Source organism: Chrysochloris asiatica, unplaced genomic scaffold (genome assembly GCF_000296735.1).
Source record: "Chrysochloris asiatica unplaced genomic scaffold, ChrAsi1.0 scaffold00087, whole genome shotgun sequence".
Taxonomy (NCBI): Eukaryota; Metazoa; Chordata; class Mammalia; order Afrosoricida; family Chrysochloridae; genus Chrysochloris; species Chrysochloris asiatica.
The window spans coordinates 1,606,182-1,625,544 of NW_006408605.1; the positions used below are offsets into that span (position 1 = coordinate 1,606,182).

The 19,363-nt window shown below is 44.7% G+C and overlaps 1 protein-coding gene across 4 annotated transcripts in view; it reads right to left on the minus strand.

Moving 5' to 3' along the window:
* The window catches only part of LOC102833287 (core histone macro-H2A.1-like), a 75,111-nt gene that overhangs the window by 27,034 nt on the left and 28,714 nt on the right, over nt 1-19,363 (minus strand). For 2 of the 4 annotated variants that reach the window (XM_006866088.1, XM_006866090.1), the window contains exons 2-4: nt 14,555-14,661; nt 13,999-14,196; nt 3,188-3,295 (exon numbers count right to left, since the gene is read on the minus strand). In XM_006866088.1, the coding sequence (XP_006866150.1) occupies nt 3,188-3,295; nt 13,999-14,196; nt 14,555-14,661 (413 nt within the window). Of the gene's footprint in view, nt 1-3,187; nt 3,299-13,998; nt 14,197-14,554; nt 14,662-19,363 lie in introns of all 4 variants that reach the window. The other 2 variants (XM_006866089.1, XM_006866087.1) reach the window with 1 other exon arrangement.

Sequence of the window (19,363 nt, forward strand, 5' to 3'; positions counted from 1 at the left end):
GTAGCGTAGTGGTTACAAATTGGGCTGCTAATCTCATGGTTGACAGTTCGAAACTACCAGCTGTTCCACAGGAGAAAGATGAGGCTTTCTGCTCCTGTAAAGATTTATAGCCTTGGAAACCCTGCACAGGGTCGCTATGAGTCGGAACCGACTCCACAGCACATAACAACAACAACAGCTCAATGTAAGGAGCTCTGGTAGCATAGTGGTTACAAATCGGGCTGCGAACCGCAAGGTCAGCAGTTCGAAACTACCAGCCGTTCCATGGGAGAAAGATAAGGCTTTCTGCTCCCGTAAAGATTTACAGCCTCGGAAATCCTGTACAGGGTCGCTATGAGTCGGAACCGACTTCACGGCACATCACAAAAGCTCAATGTAAAGAAAATGAAGATCCTCACAACTGGACCAACAACATCATGATAAATTGAGAAAAGATGGAAGTTGTCAAGGATTTAATTTTACTTGTATCTACAATCAATGCTCATGGAAGCAGCAGTCAAGAAACTAAATGACGTATTGCAATAGGCAAATTTGCTGCACAAGACCTCTTTAACATGTTAAAGAGCAAAGATGTCACTCTGAGGATTAAGGTGCAAGTGATCCAAGTTATGGTATTCTCAGTCACCTCATATGCATGTAAAAATTGGACAATGAATAAGAAAGACTGAAGAATAACAGCTGCACTAGAATCATGGTGTTGGTGAAGAATATTGAATATAGCATGGACTGACTGGCAGGAGAACAAATAAATTGGTTTGGGAAGAACTACAACAGAATTGCTGCTGGGAAGTGATGATGCCATGATTTCATCTTTTGTACTTTGCATATGTTGTCAGAAGGACCACTGCCTGAAGAAGAACAGCATGCTAGATAAAGTGGAGGGTCATTAAAAAAAAAAGAGAAAGACCTCCAACGAGATGAACTGTCACAGTAGCAATAATGGGCTCAAACCTAACACTGCTTGTGCGGATGGTGCTGAACCAGGCAGGGTTTCCTTCTGTTGTTCACAGGGTCAATATGATTCAGAAATGACTCGATGGCACCTAACAGCCACAGCTCAACCTGCCCTTTCAGATTCCTCCCCAGAAATCAAGGCATTAAACTGGGACATTCAATTCAGTTGTCAAGTCCACTTGTTTCGTTTGCCTTGGATTTCTTAAGTAGCGTTAGATAGCATTTGTATTAATTATTATAGACTATCAGTACTTCTCTATGCTTTATGACACCACGCTCTAACACATACAACTCTGAATCGGGTACAGTCAATAGTTGCCAGGTTTGCATTTTGTAAAACTTCTATTCCTGTGGTGCCTGGTAGGCAGGAAACCAGTGTACCCCAGATGGAAGAGAAGACAGCATTGTCTTTGTTGAGGACAGCTGGGGTGTGTCCCACTCCAGTGGAGTTGGCAAGGGGTGGGCAGCCTTTGCCTCCCCTCCAGGGCTCGCACAAGGGACCCACCCCATTGCTTTCTGAAGGGCAGAATAACAGGGACGTCTCCATTGGTACAGGGACATTTGTATAGCTGCTAGGCTTGAACCACCAACCTCTCAGTTAGCAGACCAATTTTTGACCCACTGTACCACCAGGTCTCTGTATCTGGAGAGCAGACTGCTAGTTTTGAGGCACTTGAGTTCAGTCAGCAAGAGGCACGTGAAGAATTGTGGTTTGAGGCTGGCTTTGTGGTGGTCGGCAAGAGGTAGCAAGCTGAACACAGGGAATGGAGAAGCGAGGGCTGCCCCAGAGCGAATGAGAGAAAGAGAGGAAGGGTAGCTCCGGGAGTGCTACCTGCTTACCAGGCCTCCAAGTCCTGGCTATCCTCTGCATTAATGATCTGTCTGAGTAGCAGGGGTTTTTCATGCTTCGGTTCAAACCAAAGCATTTTGGATGACAGGTCACTGTTAACTTTCAATCTATTACTCAAAGGATATGTGAAAAAGAGAGTAAAACTAGACCCAGGTGGTTGCCTTCACTGCTGAGTTTAGAATTGTTTCATGAATAAGTTTTGTTTTTTTTTGGTTTTTTGTTTTTCCAAGAAAATCTCTCAAAGCCCCAGACCTTAAGATGACAACTAGTGCTGCTTTTTTTTTCTTTTGAAAAACGCATACAAAATACAAATAATGGTTATCAAATGTAAACTGTAATGGTTATTTTCTGGAACACACAGCCCATCACAGGAATTGCATCATGAGAGACTGAGTGCAATTGGTGATAGGAAGAGGGGAAGGGGAGGAAGGAGAACTTGCAATGACGTGATCAAGAGGACTGTATCACTGTGATGCAAAAGAAAGCTGACAAGTGAGGAGCTAAAAATGATGCAGCTTCCGGAACCAAGCTGTTTTCACATTGAAACCAAACACAATTTACACGGAAGGTCAGATTCATGCCTTGAACTGTTTGTTTCATGTAGGATAAAAAATTATGAAAAAGTTTCATTCCCTCTCTCACCACCCCCATTTTTGGTGTTAATAGCGAAATATGAATGCACTATCATTCTCAGCTCTTAAAAGCCTTTGCATCATTTTTATTTTCAATAAAAGTGAATCATCTTTTACAAAACCATGGCGTCCTGGCAAAGTTGCATCACTGGGATGGCTGAAAATATATTGCCCAAAATGAAAACAAACAAACAATTGGTTTGAAGAATCATCTGCTGGTTCAGTGAAGAAACCCCTGGGATACCCTCTATTATGTCTAAAAACAACCCACACCCAGACCAGGAGGCTCTTCCTTTGGTGTCCATCAGAAAGAGTGTGTTGCCTGCCAGATCTCTCTATGGGGGCAGGGGATTTGGGTGTTTCTCTGGCTTGTACTACTGAAGACTAGATTACCCCATGTAAATAGTTTCTTCCCCAGTCTATCTCCGGGACCTCCCCACTCCCCCAGAGAAGCCTCAGTTCCCTCTTCTTTACCACTATCTTCTCTCCTCCACCTGCCGGAGACTCCCTTCAGCCCATGGTTGTCTCAGCACTCCCTCCACCGGCCCTTTCTGAGGCTACTCCTAAGCCCCCTACTGACCCTCCCCTCCCACTAGGCCCAGGCTACTCCTAAACCCCTTGCTGACCCTCCCCTCCCAGTAGGCCCAGGAATGGCTTCTGGGCATGCCCAAGTCTCCCAGTGGAGGTGGCCCGTACCCATCTGCCCCAGGGGCCCCTTGAGCAGACTAAAGAAAGCCACATGGTTGCCTACCTTCTGGCCGAGGAAGAGGCTCTTGGTAGAGAGGACGGTGAAGCCGTCGGCAGGTGTGCCCTCAGTTGTGCTGTCGGCGCTGGCTGCCTTGCTGACTTCTCCCTGCTTCTTCTTACACAAATGTCAGAGTCAGGGGCTGCTTTTCTGACCAGAAGACAGCTCACAGGCCTTACCCATGATACTCCAGAGTAAACAGGAAACTGGACCACACCAATTCTGATCAGCATTTCTTATTTTGGGGACCCAAGCAGTTATATGAAGGGTATTAAGTTGTATTTTCACCCCTTTAAAAAAATATTCTTTATTGTATTTTGGGTAAAAGTTTACAGAGCAAAATGGTTTTCCATGCAGTAATTCCTACGCATTTTGTTTTGTGACATTAGGTGCTATCCCCACAATGTAATGACAGCACTTTCCCTACTTCCCATCTCTGAGTCCTGTTTCCATTTGCCCCTTCCTATCTTCAGCGTTTTCTCCCTCAGAAAATGCTGCACTTTGGAGATCAGATGGTTAATTGTACTAATGGGTGCATACCTCTCTGTTTTTTTAAACTACTTTTTAAACTTTAAAAAGCAACCAAAAAAATAGCCACTTACAGGCAAAATTTCATTTTTATGAAGTTTTTAGAAGTATTTTCATAAATTCAAGCTAAGGTCTTCAAATCTCTATTCTTTCCAGGAAAGGAGTCAAGTTTGAGAGGGATAAAACCAAAACCAAAACCAAAACCTGCCTGGGTCGTTAGTTTTCAAACAGCCGAGCGGCAGAGCAAGGAGCAAAGCCTCTCTTCCCTTCTCCTTCACTAGAACATGGTGGCTCATAGGGAGGCTGCCTATCTTCTACTCTCCCAGAAGATCACAGCATGCTCTTTGGCCTCCTCTCCAGTTCCATCCTGACTGAAGTCAAAGCAGCTTGGGGTTCCCAAGGGCCTTCCAAAGAGTATGTGGGCACAGAGAGTTATAAATAACTTCTGGATTCTCAATGTTCTAATGTACTAAAATTGATCTGCCCTAAAGGTTCTCTGGAATGTGGTAGCCCTAGAGGATAAGCACTGGACTTCCAGTTGGCAGTTAGAGCCCACCAGCCACTCTGTGGGAGACAGATGAGGCTTCCTGCTCCCACAAAGACTCTATACAGGGACGCTATGAGACAGAACCGACGAGGTGGCACTTAATGACAACAACTACCAGAAAGGTTCCTAGCTGGCACAATGGTGCTAATCTAAAGATAGGTACTTCAAACCCACCTAGCAGTGCCACCGAAGAAAAAGCCGCTATGGCAATCCATGTCCATTAAGATTATAGTCAACAGAACCCTATGAAATATTCAGACATTTAATAGAATTGTTATTGGGCTTGAAGGCTAAGGGCCATCTTCTTACAGAATGTCTAAGTCAATTGGCACAACATAGTTCATAAAGATGTTCTACATCCAAGTTTTGTGAGCAGTGTCTGGGATTTGAAAAGCTTGTGAGATACAGCTATTGGTCTCTTCCCATCTGGAGCAAAGGAGAATGAAGAAAACCATATTCAAGGAAGCAATCAGTCCCTAGGACTGCTGGCCCACATGAACAACAGCCTCTTCTAGTCTGAAACCAGAAGGACTAGATGGTGCCCAGCTACCACTGCCAATTGCGCTGACAAGAGATTCAATAGAAGGTGTAGTCAGAATGGGAGAAAAAATATAAAACAAACCCCCCCCCTCCAAAAAAAGGCCAGGTTTACTGAACTAATGCTAGAGAATGGAAACCTAAGATACCCTTTTTTTTTTTTTTTAATGTTTTATTGTGAATTATGTGATAGTTTACATGGGAGAACATTAGTTTTACATTCATTCTACCATATATCATCTCATTGCCATGGTTACAATCCCCTCCATGCATCATCAACCAACCAAAGGCAAGCCTGCCCCCCACACGCCCTGGTCTTCAGCACACAGTCCCTCTTCCTCTCTGGACTAAGATACCCTTTTAAGCTGAAACTGAAGCCACTCCCGAAGGTCAGCTCCCAGCTAAATAGATTGATTGGCCTATACCATACACAATAACACCCATGAGGAATGTGCTCTTTAGAATAATCAAGAATACAAACGGGCAACATTTGCCCAGAAAGAAAGATAAGAAGGCAAGGAGGAGTAGGGAAGCTGTTTGTACATAAGTTGAATGGGGGAAAAAACCTAAGGAGCAGCTCTACTGTAAAACATAAGGTGGCCATGAGTTGCAAGTGGCTCAACACCAACTAACAACCACAACTAGTAGGGTGATCTATGCCCGTGGTCAAGGATTCATGCTGGTTCTCTTTCACAACCGCCCTTCTTGCACTTCCCAGAGTACACAATAGTGCGCTGCAATGGGCTACGCGCTTCTCCCTGTCTGTCATGTATTTCTCCTAAGGGGGAAGCTTGTATCAGAGATATGGATAATGTGACTCATTTTGGGGATTTCTGCATTCATATATATTGTAAACTGAACATCATGAGAACAACTGTAATTTTTGTTTAAACGCTTCATCTTTTCCATCCCACAATTATAATCAAGAAGTATATCACACCTGTCATGTGAGATACAATTACTGGTCTCGTCTCATCCAGAGCAAAAGTGAAAGAAGAGACCCAAAGACTCAAAGAAGAAATTAATCTACGAGACACACAGTTGACATGAACCCACAGTCTCATCTACCCTGGGACCAGAACAAACTAGATGGTGCCCAGCTACGACTACTGACAATTCTAACCAGGGCCACAGTAGATGGATCCTGATAACAAACTGGCTCACAAAACAGTGACTATCACTCATGAGCACTGTGCGACTTTAAAGAATCACCTAGATGAGAATAAACAGTAAACGAGGCGTTTAAAAGATGAGAATGTAAGGGGGCAAGGAAAGTGAACTAATGGAAACAGAACATCCAGAACAGAAACAATGAGAATGCCTGTGCACTGTGGAGAATGTAGCCAAAGTCACTGAACAATTTTTGTAGAAATTGTTGAATGGGAACCTAAATTGCTGTACAAACCTTCACTGAAAACACAATACAATGTTTTAAAATTTACAAAGTAAATCACTCCTGTGGGAGGGTCTCATGGAAACAAATCAAGAAGGTGGGGTGATAAATAGTAAAGATAACTGTGCCTTCCTTCACCCAGGCCTTAAACTCAGGATTAAAATTAATGAACCTATTTGCATTTTTGCTTACACTGAAAAACAAGGACTGATTTTGCTGATGGCTTAAACAATAGGACCGCTTTGACAATTACGTTATATGATAGACACTTTCCACAAATTAAATGGGTTGAGTCTGATGTTCCAAGATTTTGCTATAAAAGAAATGATTTTTTTAAAAAGCACTTTATCAAGAATACTATACTAGCAAAAATATATTATACAAACATATCTATGAATGTAACAGAGCATGTTGAGTGCCATCAAGTCAATTCTGACTCCCAATGACCCTATATAGGGTTTCCAAGGAGCAGCTGGTGGGTTTGAACTGCCAACCTTGTGTTTCTAAGTCCTGTGGTTATCCTACAGTGCCCACAGCAGAAACATATAAGGGGGAAAATGATGAAAACTTCTAAGACATTACCACACACCTTGAGGCAAGCAGTTGCTGGGCCTAGGGTCTCAGGACCATAGACTCAGAGGACACCATGGTCAACTGGCATAACATAGTCCACAAAGACAATGTTCTATGTCCTACTTGGGTGAGTAACGACTGGGATTTTGAACGCCCATGAGTGCAGCTATTGGTCTTTCCATGTGCAGAAGAAAGAAGAGTGCTGAAAATTATAGATGATTGGAATAAATCAGTCCAATGGACTAATGGAGCACATGAACATCAGTCTCCATGACTCTGAGACCAGAAGAACTAGATGGTGCCCAGCTACCACTACCAACTGCTCTGAAAGGGATCACAGTAGAAAGTTCTGAGCAGAATGGGAGAAACTGTGGAACACAACTAAAAAGTACTTAAAAAAAGAAAGAAAGATGACTTACAATTCAGAAAGAGACTGGAGAAACCTGAGACTATAGCCCTCAGCCACCCTTCCGGTCTGGAATGGAACTTCTGCAGGACCCAATTTTCAGCCAGCTGGTAAACAGGTACATAGTGGGGACAACACTAGTAAGATATGCTCGCCATGGAATGGTCAACCATTCAGGATCAAAAGGGCAACATCTACCTAAGAACAAAGTTCAGAAGGGTTGGAAAGCAGAGTGGAATGGAAATAAGAACCACAGGGAGGAAGTGGGATAATTGCTATTACAGTGGATTGCAACCATTGAGATGAAACTAAGTGTAGGATTTACAGAACATAAAACATGATCTGTTCTGTAAACCCTCATTCAATTCACAATAAAAATTTCAAATAAAAAAATATGCTATTTTTATTTTCCTAATGCTTTGAGTAAGGAGCTCTGGTAATGTAGTGGTTACAAATCGGGCTGCGAACCACAAGGTCAGCAGTTCGAAAGTACCAGCTGCTTTGTGGGAGAAAGATGAGCCTTTCTGCTCCCGTAAAGATTAACAGCCATAGAAACCCTGTGCAGGGTAGCTATAAGTTGGAACCGACTCCACAGCACATAACAACAATAACAACAATGCTTTGAGTGTATCTGATTGTACCAGGTGTCTCTCAGTGAGAGAGGAACAGGTGGGATTAGCAATTACATGGGAAGTTTTAGCAAAGCCTTTTTTGATATGCTTCCCAGGAACCAAGACAGGAAAAGGCTGGACAACAAATCCTTCTGCAAGTCAGGTGTTTCCAATTCTTTCTCTTAATAAAGCTGAAGAAGCTTCTAATTAAGCTCACAACTGATAGAACACTTTCAATCAGACAGATGAAGTTAATAGCAACATGTCAGCGGTGGCTTCTTAATTATGACAAATGTGCCACGGTTACATAAGATTTTAACCATGGAGGAAACCGGCTGAGGGATCATCACAAATCCTCTGCACTGTTTTTGCAACTTTTTGGTAAATCTATGACTATTCTAAAATATGTTTCCTTTAAAAAGGACCAATTGCTATGTAACTGTTAGCATACAGCTCAGAGTTCAGAAGATTGAGTGATGATTCTACAAGAAAACTCTTTCCATTTATTTATTCTGTCAACAAGATTTTCCAGGCACTTATATTCATAAATATGTAAAATTAGAATGTTTTAACTCTGTCTCATTTTAACAATAAGTAACATTCACTTTAGGATACAGTCACTAATTGGGAAAAAGTCTATTTCTATCCATGCCTTTAAAAAGAGCATAGCTTTAATAAAATTTTACCCTTTTCCTTAATATTATCAAATTGTGTCATATATTGTTCAAATACAGGTTATTAATAAATCTGATCATTTCTCAGTCCTAGTGTGACACTGTAGAATAAACACTCAATCACAAAGTCGGGTTGAACCTCAAGGTTGGCGGTTCAAAGTCACCAGCTACTCCTAAGAAATCCTATACAGTGTTGCTATGAGTCGGAATCGACTTGATGGCACTTAAGAACAGTACACTTCATGACATTTAATGCATTATGATCATAATCGTTTTTCAAAATAAATTTAAATTGGTATGCAGCTGCTGCTGGTTAAATGTTTAAATCGAGTCAGTTCTGCTCATAGAGACCCTATATAGGGTTTCCGAGGCTGTAAATTTTTGCTGAAGCAGAAAGTCTCATCTTTCTCCCAAGGAGTGCCTGGTGGGCTCAAACCACCAACATTGTGGTTCACAGTACAGTACTTATTACAGAGATAGTAAAATATTATAAATATAAAATGTAATACACTATGATGAAATTTTGTGTGGCAAGTGAAAGGGCGATAAGAGTTTGAGAAAGAAAAAAAAATGTAAATTTCTCGATTATTATAAATGAGCTTGTTTGTATATTTTAAAAAATGGATGATAGTGTATTTCAATGACTGATAGAACATTTTTATTTTTAAATATCAGTATTTGTAATATACCAAAATGATACTACTCTATGCAGCTACCTAGTGTCACAGTGGGTTACCTGTTGGGCTGCTAACTGCAAGGTCAGCAGTTCAAATCCACCAGCCACTCTGCAAGTGAAAGATGAGGCTTTCTGCTCCCATGAGTATTTACAAGCCTCGGAAACCCCATAGAGAGGATGAGTCAGAACTGACTTCACAGCACACAACAAGAGCAATGAAAATTTTAACTGTCAAATATAAAGTGTGTGAGGTATGACGATTTTCAGAATTCTTTTAAGTGATATACAAGCAAAAAGTTAAAAAGCCACTGTTCAACTCAACCCAGTGCAACATCACACATACAGCAGGGGCTCACAAAGTGCAAGGGAATCTGCTGTTGTTCACACTGAGGGAGAAGAAGATAAAGATTTGGTGCTGTCTCCCAAGGAGACTTGGATTTTAAGAGGTGGCAGCACCCTAACTGATAAAATTTCAGGCATCCTGGAGATTTACTGGGGAGAGGGAGCAGAGAGCTTCCCTGTACCTCTGGTAATCCGGCAGCAGCCAGGCTCTAAGGATTGCCCTGTGATGATATTTGGTCATTTTCAGCTTGTGGCCTCCTCCATCAGAGCTGCTGCTCCTAACCACCATCAGATCAGAGAGGCATCTGCACACAGGGCCTACGATGGAAAGGATTTAGTTCCGCATGTGAGTCCTGCCTCCATTAGCTGTGTGGCTTTGGACAAATGGCACATCTTTACTAAGCCTTAGATTTCTCATCTGGAAAATGAGACTATGGCTGGAAAGCTCCTGATTAAAAACAAGTGGCCAGGAGTGAAAGTGGTAAAATACAGTGCAGAAACTAGCCACTCCTTCCTGGCTCTTTCTAGAGTGGCTACTCGACAGGTAACTTCTGGAGGGGCACAGGTGGCCTCTTCCTCTCAAGGTCCTCACCCCAGGTGACACCGGCTGTGCCTCAAAGCTGTTCCTTCTGCCAGGAGCTCTCCACTTTCAGTCACTTGAGTGACAGAATACCTTAGCTTCACTTTATCAGAGAAGCCTCACCTGAGCACACCGTCAGGCTACGACCTGCCCTCCACTTTATTTCTGTCCTAGCACCTGCTCCCTGCCATCTTCTATTGGAAATCTATCTCTCTGCCCTCACTGGACCAAAGCTCACTGGGAGAGGGCAAGGACTTCTGTTCACTGCTGTAGCCCCAGTCTGTGGAAAGTAAATACTGTTCAAAGGAATGATGACGCTTCCCCTAACGAATGGTGTTAAATATTAAATGGGACAGCTTTTGAAATTTCTTAATAGGTAATATGCTTTATATGTGAGCAACAGTCATCAAAATTTAAAAAATATATACTCAATGTGCCACAGCAGGTAAACCAAGCGGAATCTGTTCTGTTCACGGACTGGCCCATGAGCACAGAGACCAACATGCAAGGAGAGCTGAGGCACTGTTTATCACAGCAATACTAATAACAATCTAAACATCCTTTTGTACAGGACAGATAAATTGCACTGATTTTACCTAGTATACAAGCAAATATGGCCATACCATGAAACACTAAGCCGGAATTGCCACGACAAGAGGAGGAGCAGTGAACATTTGTGCCAGACACTATATTCTAAGCACTGTTATGTGAATTCTCATGTAAGTCTCACAATCACCTCATTTACCGATAAGGGAACTGACTCCACAAGAAGGAAGCTGCCAAGATCATATAAACTGAGGAAATGGCAGACAAAGGCGGTTACCCCCAGAGCATCAACTCTTAACCAAAATGTGACTTATATTAAAATTCTTTTTAAAGTAGACAGAATCAGGGAAGGATCGATGTATCTATACACTTTTATACACATGTTGTTGTTGTTAAGTGCCATCAAGTGGGTTCCGACCCATATCGACCCTGTATAGGGTTTCCAAGGAGCAGCTGGTAAGCTTGAACCACTGACCTTACAGTTCAAACGGCTTTGCAGTCTGGCAAATTAACCCACAGCGCCACGCCAGGCTTTCTAAAAGTATACAAAACAACTACAGAATGTCCAGGGAGAAGAAGTGTGTGAGGGGGTTGGGGGGTGGGTGTGGGTGCTGTGATGGGTGTGGGCTTTTTAAAATTGCTTTTGTACCGTCCAAACTCTTAAACATGTTAGTTATGCAAAACCAGATTATGCAAGTATCCCTAAAGAGAGTCATTGAATTTAAAGCTGTAATGGACTCCATCATGTTACCAAGGCACAGAGTAAGGACCTTACTTGCCTGAGGCCAACCAGGTAGGAAGGAGGAGCCCAAGAACACAGCCTGGGTTCCAGATTCCCAGCCCTTAGGGGGCTTCCTTGCCTTCTCTAACCATTTCCACTAAAGCGGACTCAGCTGTCTCAACTGGAGATTTTCAAAACCTTCAAATTACATACAACCGGGAGAAAAGTTATGATCTGGAATTCAAGTGTTGACACTTGAAAAATACCAACTCCCTTTCACTACAAGTACTTTAGCATGTTACTAAGGCTTTCTCTGCATGCCCCTGGAAAGAACATTCCACTTAAAACCTGGAGACGCAGGGTTCTCCGCTGTTTCTGGGAGCTGACACCACAATTTACATTAAACAAATGTTTTGAAAATTAGCTATTCACGGTTCCAATTTCAGCTTCCCCCAGGGTTTAATGTTAGCCAAATACGGGTACAGTAAGCAGACAATGTGTTTTATTGTGTGGAAGAAAAACAGACCACCATAACAGACTTCCTGCTTTTGTAATCAAGGGGAAAGTTGCTCATTCGACTGATTATTGGCATATGGTTATTAGAAACACTAAGTTCCAAATATAGCTACTACGAGCTACATACATGCACACACACACACACACCTATCACCTATATTTCAAGTCCATAAAGAAAAGAATTTCTGGTGCCTGGTAGACTGGAAAGTTTAGAAAGCCATAGGACAATGACTACTAAGGGAAGAAGAGAGGTAACACACGGGAACTAGGCTCATACCAAGTTTGCCAGCAGACCCTGGAATCTGAGGAACATGCTCAAAACAACAAGCAACCTGCATTCATGAGGGAGGGCAAGAGCCCAGGCCAGAGCCCAGGCCACAGCCAGAGTAAAGCTGAGCCACATAAGTTCAATGGGTTCCTGCTGGTCCAGAGCACTAAGTGTACAAGTCCCTGTCTGTAGGCAGCCTGGGCCCTCAGGCCGATTTCAAGAGAGGATGAATTTGGCATCTTTTTCTTTTTTAACATTTAAAAAAGGTTATGCAGGCCTTTTCTGATTCACCCCCTGCTCCAATTGCAAATGTTGAAAGGAAAAAGAAACCTTTCAATCTGCTAAGTTTACAGCTGGCAGGAGTGAGTAGGAGATTGCTCAGTGAAACCCCTGCTTAGCCTAGGGCCTCCTCCAGGTCTGCGGAGCAAGGTGGAGTGCAAGCGTCTGGAAATAACTTGCAGAGAGTTCTTCAATGTCTAGTTTCCCCTCAAAGAGCTGGGGGTGGGGTGGGGTGGGGTGCGGTGGGGAGGGAATACTGGGCCAAGGAGGATGGGTGGGAAGAGGAATTTGGTTTTTGTTATTTTAAAGAAGTGTTTGTTGCATCCAAAAGGCTATACAAAGAAATACAGTTTTTTCAACTCAGTCCCTGAACACCATGGGTGGGAGAAGAGTCAGAGGTGCTCCCAACATGCTGGCAGACGGAAGCCAGTCTGCCTGAGGTGGGCTTGGCCCTTGCAACCCAGTCAGATGAGGGGACATGTGCTGGGGGGCAGATGAGGTACTTGATTAACCTGGACTTTGCTCCCTGTGCCAGTCCTGGTGAGAGGATGGGGGCTCCATGTTAACAAGAACTGTCTTAGTCTCAATTATTAGATCCCATAAGGCACTTCCAAAGACTTATCATAACACCTTCTTACAAGTTAGGGGGGTGACCTTCTGCAAAGGTAATTTTCTCTTAGGCTGGCTGGCTGGAGGCCAGAGGAAGTACACCTTTGGGGGCTCCTCAGCACAGCCCTGTGATCCCATTTTATTAAAGACTGAAGCCAAGGTTTCCACTGTGCTCTCCTTGTTTGCTGGACCTGTAGGTGGTGGCAGCAACTAATGGGTCAGGGTCCAGTATGGAAGGAACAAAGACAAAATATGTTCCAGTTGTCTTGTAGTCTGCTGTGGCTCAGACAGGAGACCTCCCAGATACAAATGTGGACCTCCTGAGAGTGGGCTGCTGCTCCTCATGCTACAAGTGACATGACCCAGGAACTATTGGTCTTCCCCAGCCAAGAAGACATAAGGCCACACTGCTGACAGTGTTTTTCGCCAACCACAAAAAAGACTAGCGCCTAGAACCTAGTCTTCAGAACAAAAAGCCTAAAGAATACATCTGTTCTCCTCCTCAACAAAGGCAACCATTCTAAATAATAGACTGTCTGAACCATCTCTGCTGAAACATGCTCAGAGGAGCCATGTAGCCATGGCAACACAATGAGAGTTCTGCAACTGAGCATCAGAGACAGTGGGCAGCCAGTACCTCTGGACAGGACATGAAGGATGGTCCCTAGCACTGGGAAACTCCAGCACACACAGGTTCCTTCCCACAAGCATATGCGATTCCCTGGAAGGTCAGGTATGAGGCTTTCCAGCCCTCCTGACACCGTGAAGGTCCATCTTTCTTCCTTGCCCTCAGGAGTTCAGTCCTCCAATTGTGTACAGACGTTGGGAATCTCTGCTTACTGTGGCCACTTGAACTGAATTAGCCCCTGTGTCACCAGCTCCTACATTTTCCTCACTTAGGCCTCCACCTCCACCAGGAGGGATGAGCTCACAGGGAGGACAGGGACCTCTCGTGATCTCATCTAGTTGTAGCTCCTTGCCTTACTCCACACATCCCTGCACACCATGTACCTTGGATTTCCGGGCCCCTTTCTTGCCTCCTGCTTTCTTAGACACCGGTTTCTTCTGGGATGGAGACTTGGCCTTTTTGGCTGGGGGTGGCGTGATGATGGCTTCCAATTTTCCTTTGGATCCTCGTTTCTTGGCTAGCAACTCCGGGTGGATGTTTGGTAACACCCCGCCACTGGCTATGGTAACTCCTTTGAGCAGCTTGCAGAAAAACCAAAGCAGCAGTTGGTGAATCAGACCACCCCATCCCTGACCTTCAGAAAACCAGCCCTGCCCAGCCACACTGCTGGCTTTTGGTGGGTGCACTACACAGGGATCAAGTCTTCAGAGCCCTTCCTCAGACAGAGTTGAAGTAACATTTTTCCTCCAGAGAGAGCCAATACCTTGTTTTATCCCATCTTTCTCCTTCCCAGCTCCCCGCTCCTAATTAAGCCTTGGGGAAAAACTACCATGATTTGAGGGGCAGAGAAAGTAGTAATGATCCCAAATCTACACCTTTGGTAGCCAGCCAAATGCCAACCTCTCTTTGGACCGACTGTTGGGTGGGCGATCGCCATACCTGATTCAGTTCTTCATCATTGGCCACGGCCAGCAGGATGTGCCGAGGTGTGACCCGTCCCTTCTTGTTGTCTCTTGCTGCATTGCCAGCCAACTCCAAGATCTCCGCTGTGAGAAGGAAAGAGAACATGGTTCCATCAGATTATCAGAGGATGCACGTATCTCTTGGGTCCCCTCCGTTCACAGCGCCAGGAGATGGCTCAGGCAACTGCTTCACAAAGCAGCCTAGTGGGAAGCTGCAAATGGGTTCTTCTGGCAGTACCTTGTGCTGAAAAGCACAGCTGAGTAGGACCTAGAAAGCCCACTGGTCCAACCCCTTCATTTTGGAAAAGAAACCAAGGTCTAGAGAAGAAAGAGGGCCAGGAAGCAAGTGGCAGAGCTGAGACTTGAACCTAGACAGCAGTTTCCCAGGACAGGGCTGCTTGCAGTCAGCACTCCATACATCACCAGGGCCAACCCTGCAAAGTCCTGGGCAAGACATGCTCCAGAGTGTGGTCCTAAGAGTGCACTATGCCATCATGGGCTTACAGGACCTCCGGCAGTGGACAACATAGTGTGGGTGCTTGATAAATTTTTGTTGCCTGAATCCAATGTTGAATGCCTGTACATCTAGATTCAAAACCTGAAGGGTGGATATGAGTCTGATTATCTCCACTAGGTTTCCAAGGCTGCAATCTTTACAGGGGAGTCCCGGTGTGGCACTGTAGGATAAGCCCTCGACTGCAAGGTCAAATGGTTTTTGAACCACAGGATCAGAGGTTCAAACTTAGCAGCCGCTCCTTGGAAACCCTATGCACGGTTGCTATAAGTCAGAGAGGACTTGACGGCACTAAACAATCTTTACAGAATTAGACTGCCACATCTTTCTCCAGCTGCCTACCTTGTGGCTAGGAGTCCAGTGCTTATCCTACACCACCACTAGGGCTTCTTCATTACATCTGTAGTTGGTAATAAATTAGTGTTTATTTAACTCCCATCTGGGCAAAAACTCAATAGTACAAGAAGTCTGATGATCTAAAACATGGTGGAAAGATGGCGGAAACTAGAACGTGCCTTTGGTAAGAGGTATTTTTTTCTTCTTGGAAATACAGTTCTCACGATAACCTCATCTTGTCTCCTCTTTTTCTTATCAAGTGTGCAGACTTCCCAGAATGTGTCTTACACAGTCCCTTCGTATACACTTCTGCAGTTGGCTCCTGCCTATGACATCCTTCCAGCCCACCCTTCTGGGATCAACTGAAGCTTCACCTCTTCCCAGAACTAAAGGATTTTTAATATTCTATATGATGTTGAGGATTCCTGGTGTGGTGCTGTAGGATCAGCACTGAATTGCGAACCACAAGGTCGGCAGTTCAAATCTACCAGCTGCTCCTCAGAAACCCTATACAGGGTCACTATGAGTTGGAACCAACTTGGCTGCACTTAACAACAACAACAACTATGATGTATATACTAGATTTCTCCAGCAAATAAATCATTATGAAATAATTAAGAAGAAAGTTTAACTTCATAAAAATCAAAGATTTTAAAATTGATAATAGTACATGCCACAGATTCTTAAGTGAAAAGTTGAAAAGGTTAGCATTATGCATGGCTACTCATATAAGGAGTCCCGGTGCAGCACTGTAGCATAAGCACTGGACCACAAGGTTGTTTGTATTACGAGATCGGTGGTTCAAACTCACCAGCTGCTCCTTGGAAACCCTACAGAGGGTTGCTATTGGTTGGAACAGACTTGAGGACACTTAACAACAACTTTCATATAAACCCTCATATTGGCTGGGCAGTGGGGTAGACTGTCATACCGGAAACAGTTGGTTTCCCTGTATAAATCCAATGTTGGGTGTTGTCAAGTTGATTACAACTCATAGCAATCCTTATTGAAATATGAAAGTCCCATAGGGTTTTCCAGGCTGTAATCTCTACAGGGGCAGATCACCAGATCTTTCTCCCATGGAGCAGCTAGGTGGATTCAAACCATAAACCTCTCAGTTCACAGCACTTAACCATATGCATCAGGGCTCCAGAGCAGGAATTCATTCACTCAGTAATTGCCAGCTGATGACACATAGGAGCACTGGTGACACAGTGGCTAAGTGCTTGGCCACTAGCCATAAAAGTCAGCAGTGCAAACCCAGAAGCTGCTCTGCAGAAGAAAGATGTGGCAGTCTGCTTCCATAAAGATTTACAGCCTCCAAAACCCTATGGGACAGTTCTACTCTGTCCTGTGGGGTTGTTGTGAATAATTATTCTCAGACTCGACTCAACAGTAATGGGTTTGGTTTTTGGTTTGGATGACACATATCCTCGTGCTTGGTGCAGAGGGACACCAGAGGTACCATCACCTTCCATGTTCCCAGGCACGTACAGTGCACTGCAGGGTCATCTTGTGAATTTACACATGTGAGGGTCAATCGAGCAAGGACCAAGGAAGAAGGAAAGCTAAACAATACTTACAAAGAGTAAGGATGGGGGCTTATATTTCCTCAGCTAATCATCGATTAGGGCTGCTAACCTCAAGGTCAGCAGTTCGAAACTACCAGCTGTTCCGCGGGAGAAAGGTGAGGCTTTCTTCTCCCATAAAGATTTACAGCCTTGGAAACCCTGTACAGGGTCGCTATGAGTCGGGCACTGACTCCACGGCACATAACAACAACAACAATCATCTCAACAGGGATGTTCCCCCTACAGTCTCTGCGGAGATTGGGAGACAAGTGGTGGAGGATACAGCCCAACTTGTTGTTAAGTGCCGCGGAGTCGGTTCCAATTCATAGTGGCCCTGTACAGGGTTTCCACGGCTGCAAATCTTTACTTGGGAGCAGAAAGCCTCATCTTTCTCCCATGGAACAGCTGATAGTTTCGAACTGCCGACCTTAAGGTTCACAGCCTGATTCGTAACCACTATGCTACTAGAGCTCCTTAGCAGTCACTAAAACATCACTGCAGAGATGGACACATGTTTTCCAAGTAGAAAAGTATGCTGGGAAGCTAATAGACCTAGATGGTCCACCTAGACGGTCTGGACTAGCATGCCTATGTTCATGAAGCAGGCAGTGTGTCCAAAAAACTGTCCTGTGCATGGCTTGACGGAGAGCCAAGCAGGAATCTGAGCCCAGGCCATAGGAGTAAGGGAGCAGCAGTACTGGGGCCTGGGAACCATATGGCAGGACAACCAGTGATGGGCAACTGGCACCATGGATCTGTATACATTTTACTGGTCTCTACCATTCCCTCTCTTCACCAGCAAACCACTCCATCCCCCTTTCCTGAGGCCACAGAGGGCACCAAGCCATCAGTATTTGTGGAGCCAGAATATGGGAGGAGACTTTGGGCTCCCTTGTACAATCTTTTGCTCATAATGTGCTTAAAAATGCTTTATCTGCTCCTCATTACAGACAGATAGTGAGAACATCTATCATTCATCAATGGAGACCTGTTCTGCTAAGTGCCCACCCCTCTGGTAAGAAAACTAACCATTTGCAACTTGAGATTTTTAGTGCCTGCTCAGGAAGTGAATGGAGATGGCCTGTTTCCTCTGCCTGCCCAGAGCCCTAGTGTTAGGTTCTCAGGGAGAAGGCCCAGCAGCTGATGGTGGTAGGGTGATAAAGACTGCAAAGACTCTGGCAGGGGCAAGGGGCACGGAATACACGGAATACCCAGAACTCTGGGTGTGTCTCTGCTCCTGATTTGGGTGAAGGGGAAGGCAGTGTGTAAAACATGGGGGGGGGAGGAAGGGGGGAAGCAGTGAACTCACTCCTGGCTGAGAAATCTGAAAACCAGCTCTCTGGGATTTTTAGGGGACTCCTCCCCTCCTTCTATGCTCTGGTAGTGCAGTGGTTACGAATCGGCCCGTGAATCTTAAGGTCAGCAGTTTGAAACTACCAGCTGTTCTGTGGGCAAAAGATGAGGCTTTCTGCTCCCATAAAGATTTAGGGTTGGAACCGACTCCAGGGCACATAACCACCAACCACCTCCTGACTGACTTCCAAGATTCCCCCTCCCGCTCTCTCACTTTTAAACTTCAGTAGCCTCCGTTTCTCCAATTGGGAAATTCAAGGACTACTGTGGCACTGTAGGATATGCACTGGACTGCTACCCTCAAGGTCAGAGATTCAAACCCACCCAGCTGCTCCTGGAAAACCTAAAGAGGGTCATCATGAGTCAGAACCCACTCGACAGCCCTTAACAACACACTCACTTAGAAGGTCTGGTGTGGTGCCTTAGGATTAGCACTAGACTGTGTGTGAACAAGATCTCAGTCCAAATTCACCAGCTGCTCCTCAGAAACCGCTAACCTCACGGGTCAGCAGTTCGAAACTACAAGCTGTTCCGTGAGAGAAAGCTGAGGCTTTTTGCTCCTGTAAAGATTTACAGCCTTGGAAACCCTATGCAGGGTCAGACCTGACTCCACCCACGGCACACCACCACCACCATTAGGCAGGACTGACTAAATGGCATTGAACAACATGTTCATTTAAAGGAAGCCCTGGTGGTACTATAGGGTAGACACTGGATTGTTACCTCAGCCACTCTGCAGAGGAAAGATGGAGCTTTCTGTTCCCATAACGATTTACAGCCTTGAAATCCCTATACAGGGTCGCTATGAGTCAAATTGTTTCCAAGGTAGCGGGTTGGGGTGGGTGCTCACTGCTAACTCAGTTCAGGTAATCAACACCAAACCGGATCCACCTGGAAGTGACCAGCAGTAACTAAGATGCGTGGAGGGCTTGGGAGATTCCTGAGAGAGATTGGAACTGGAGGGTTTGGGAGATGTGCTGAGAGAGATTGGAATGGTTGTGCTCCTTGGTTA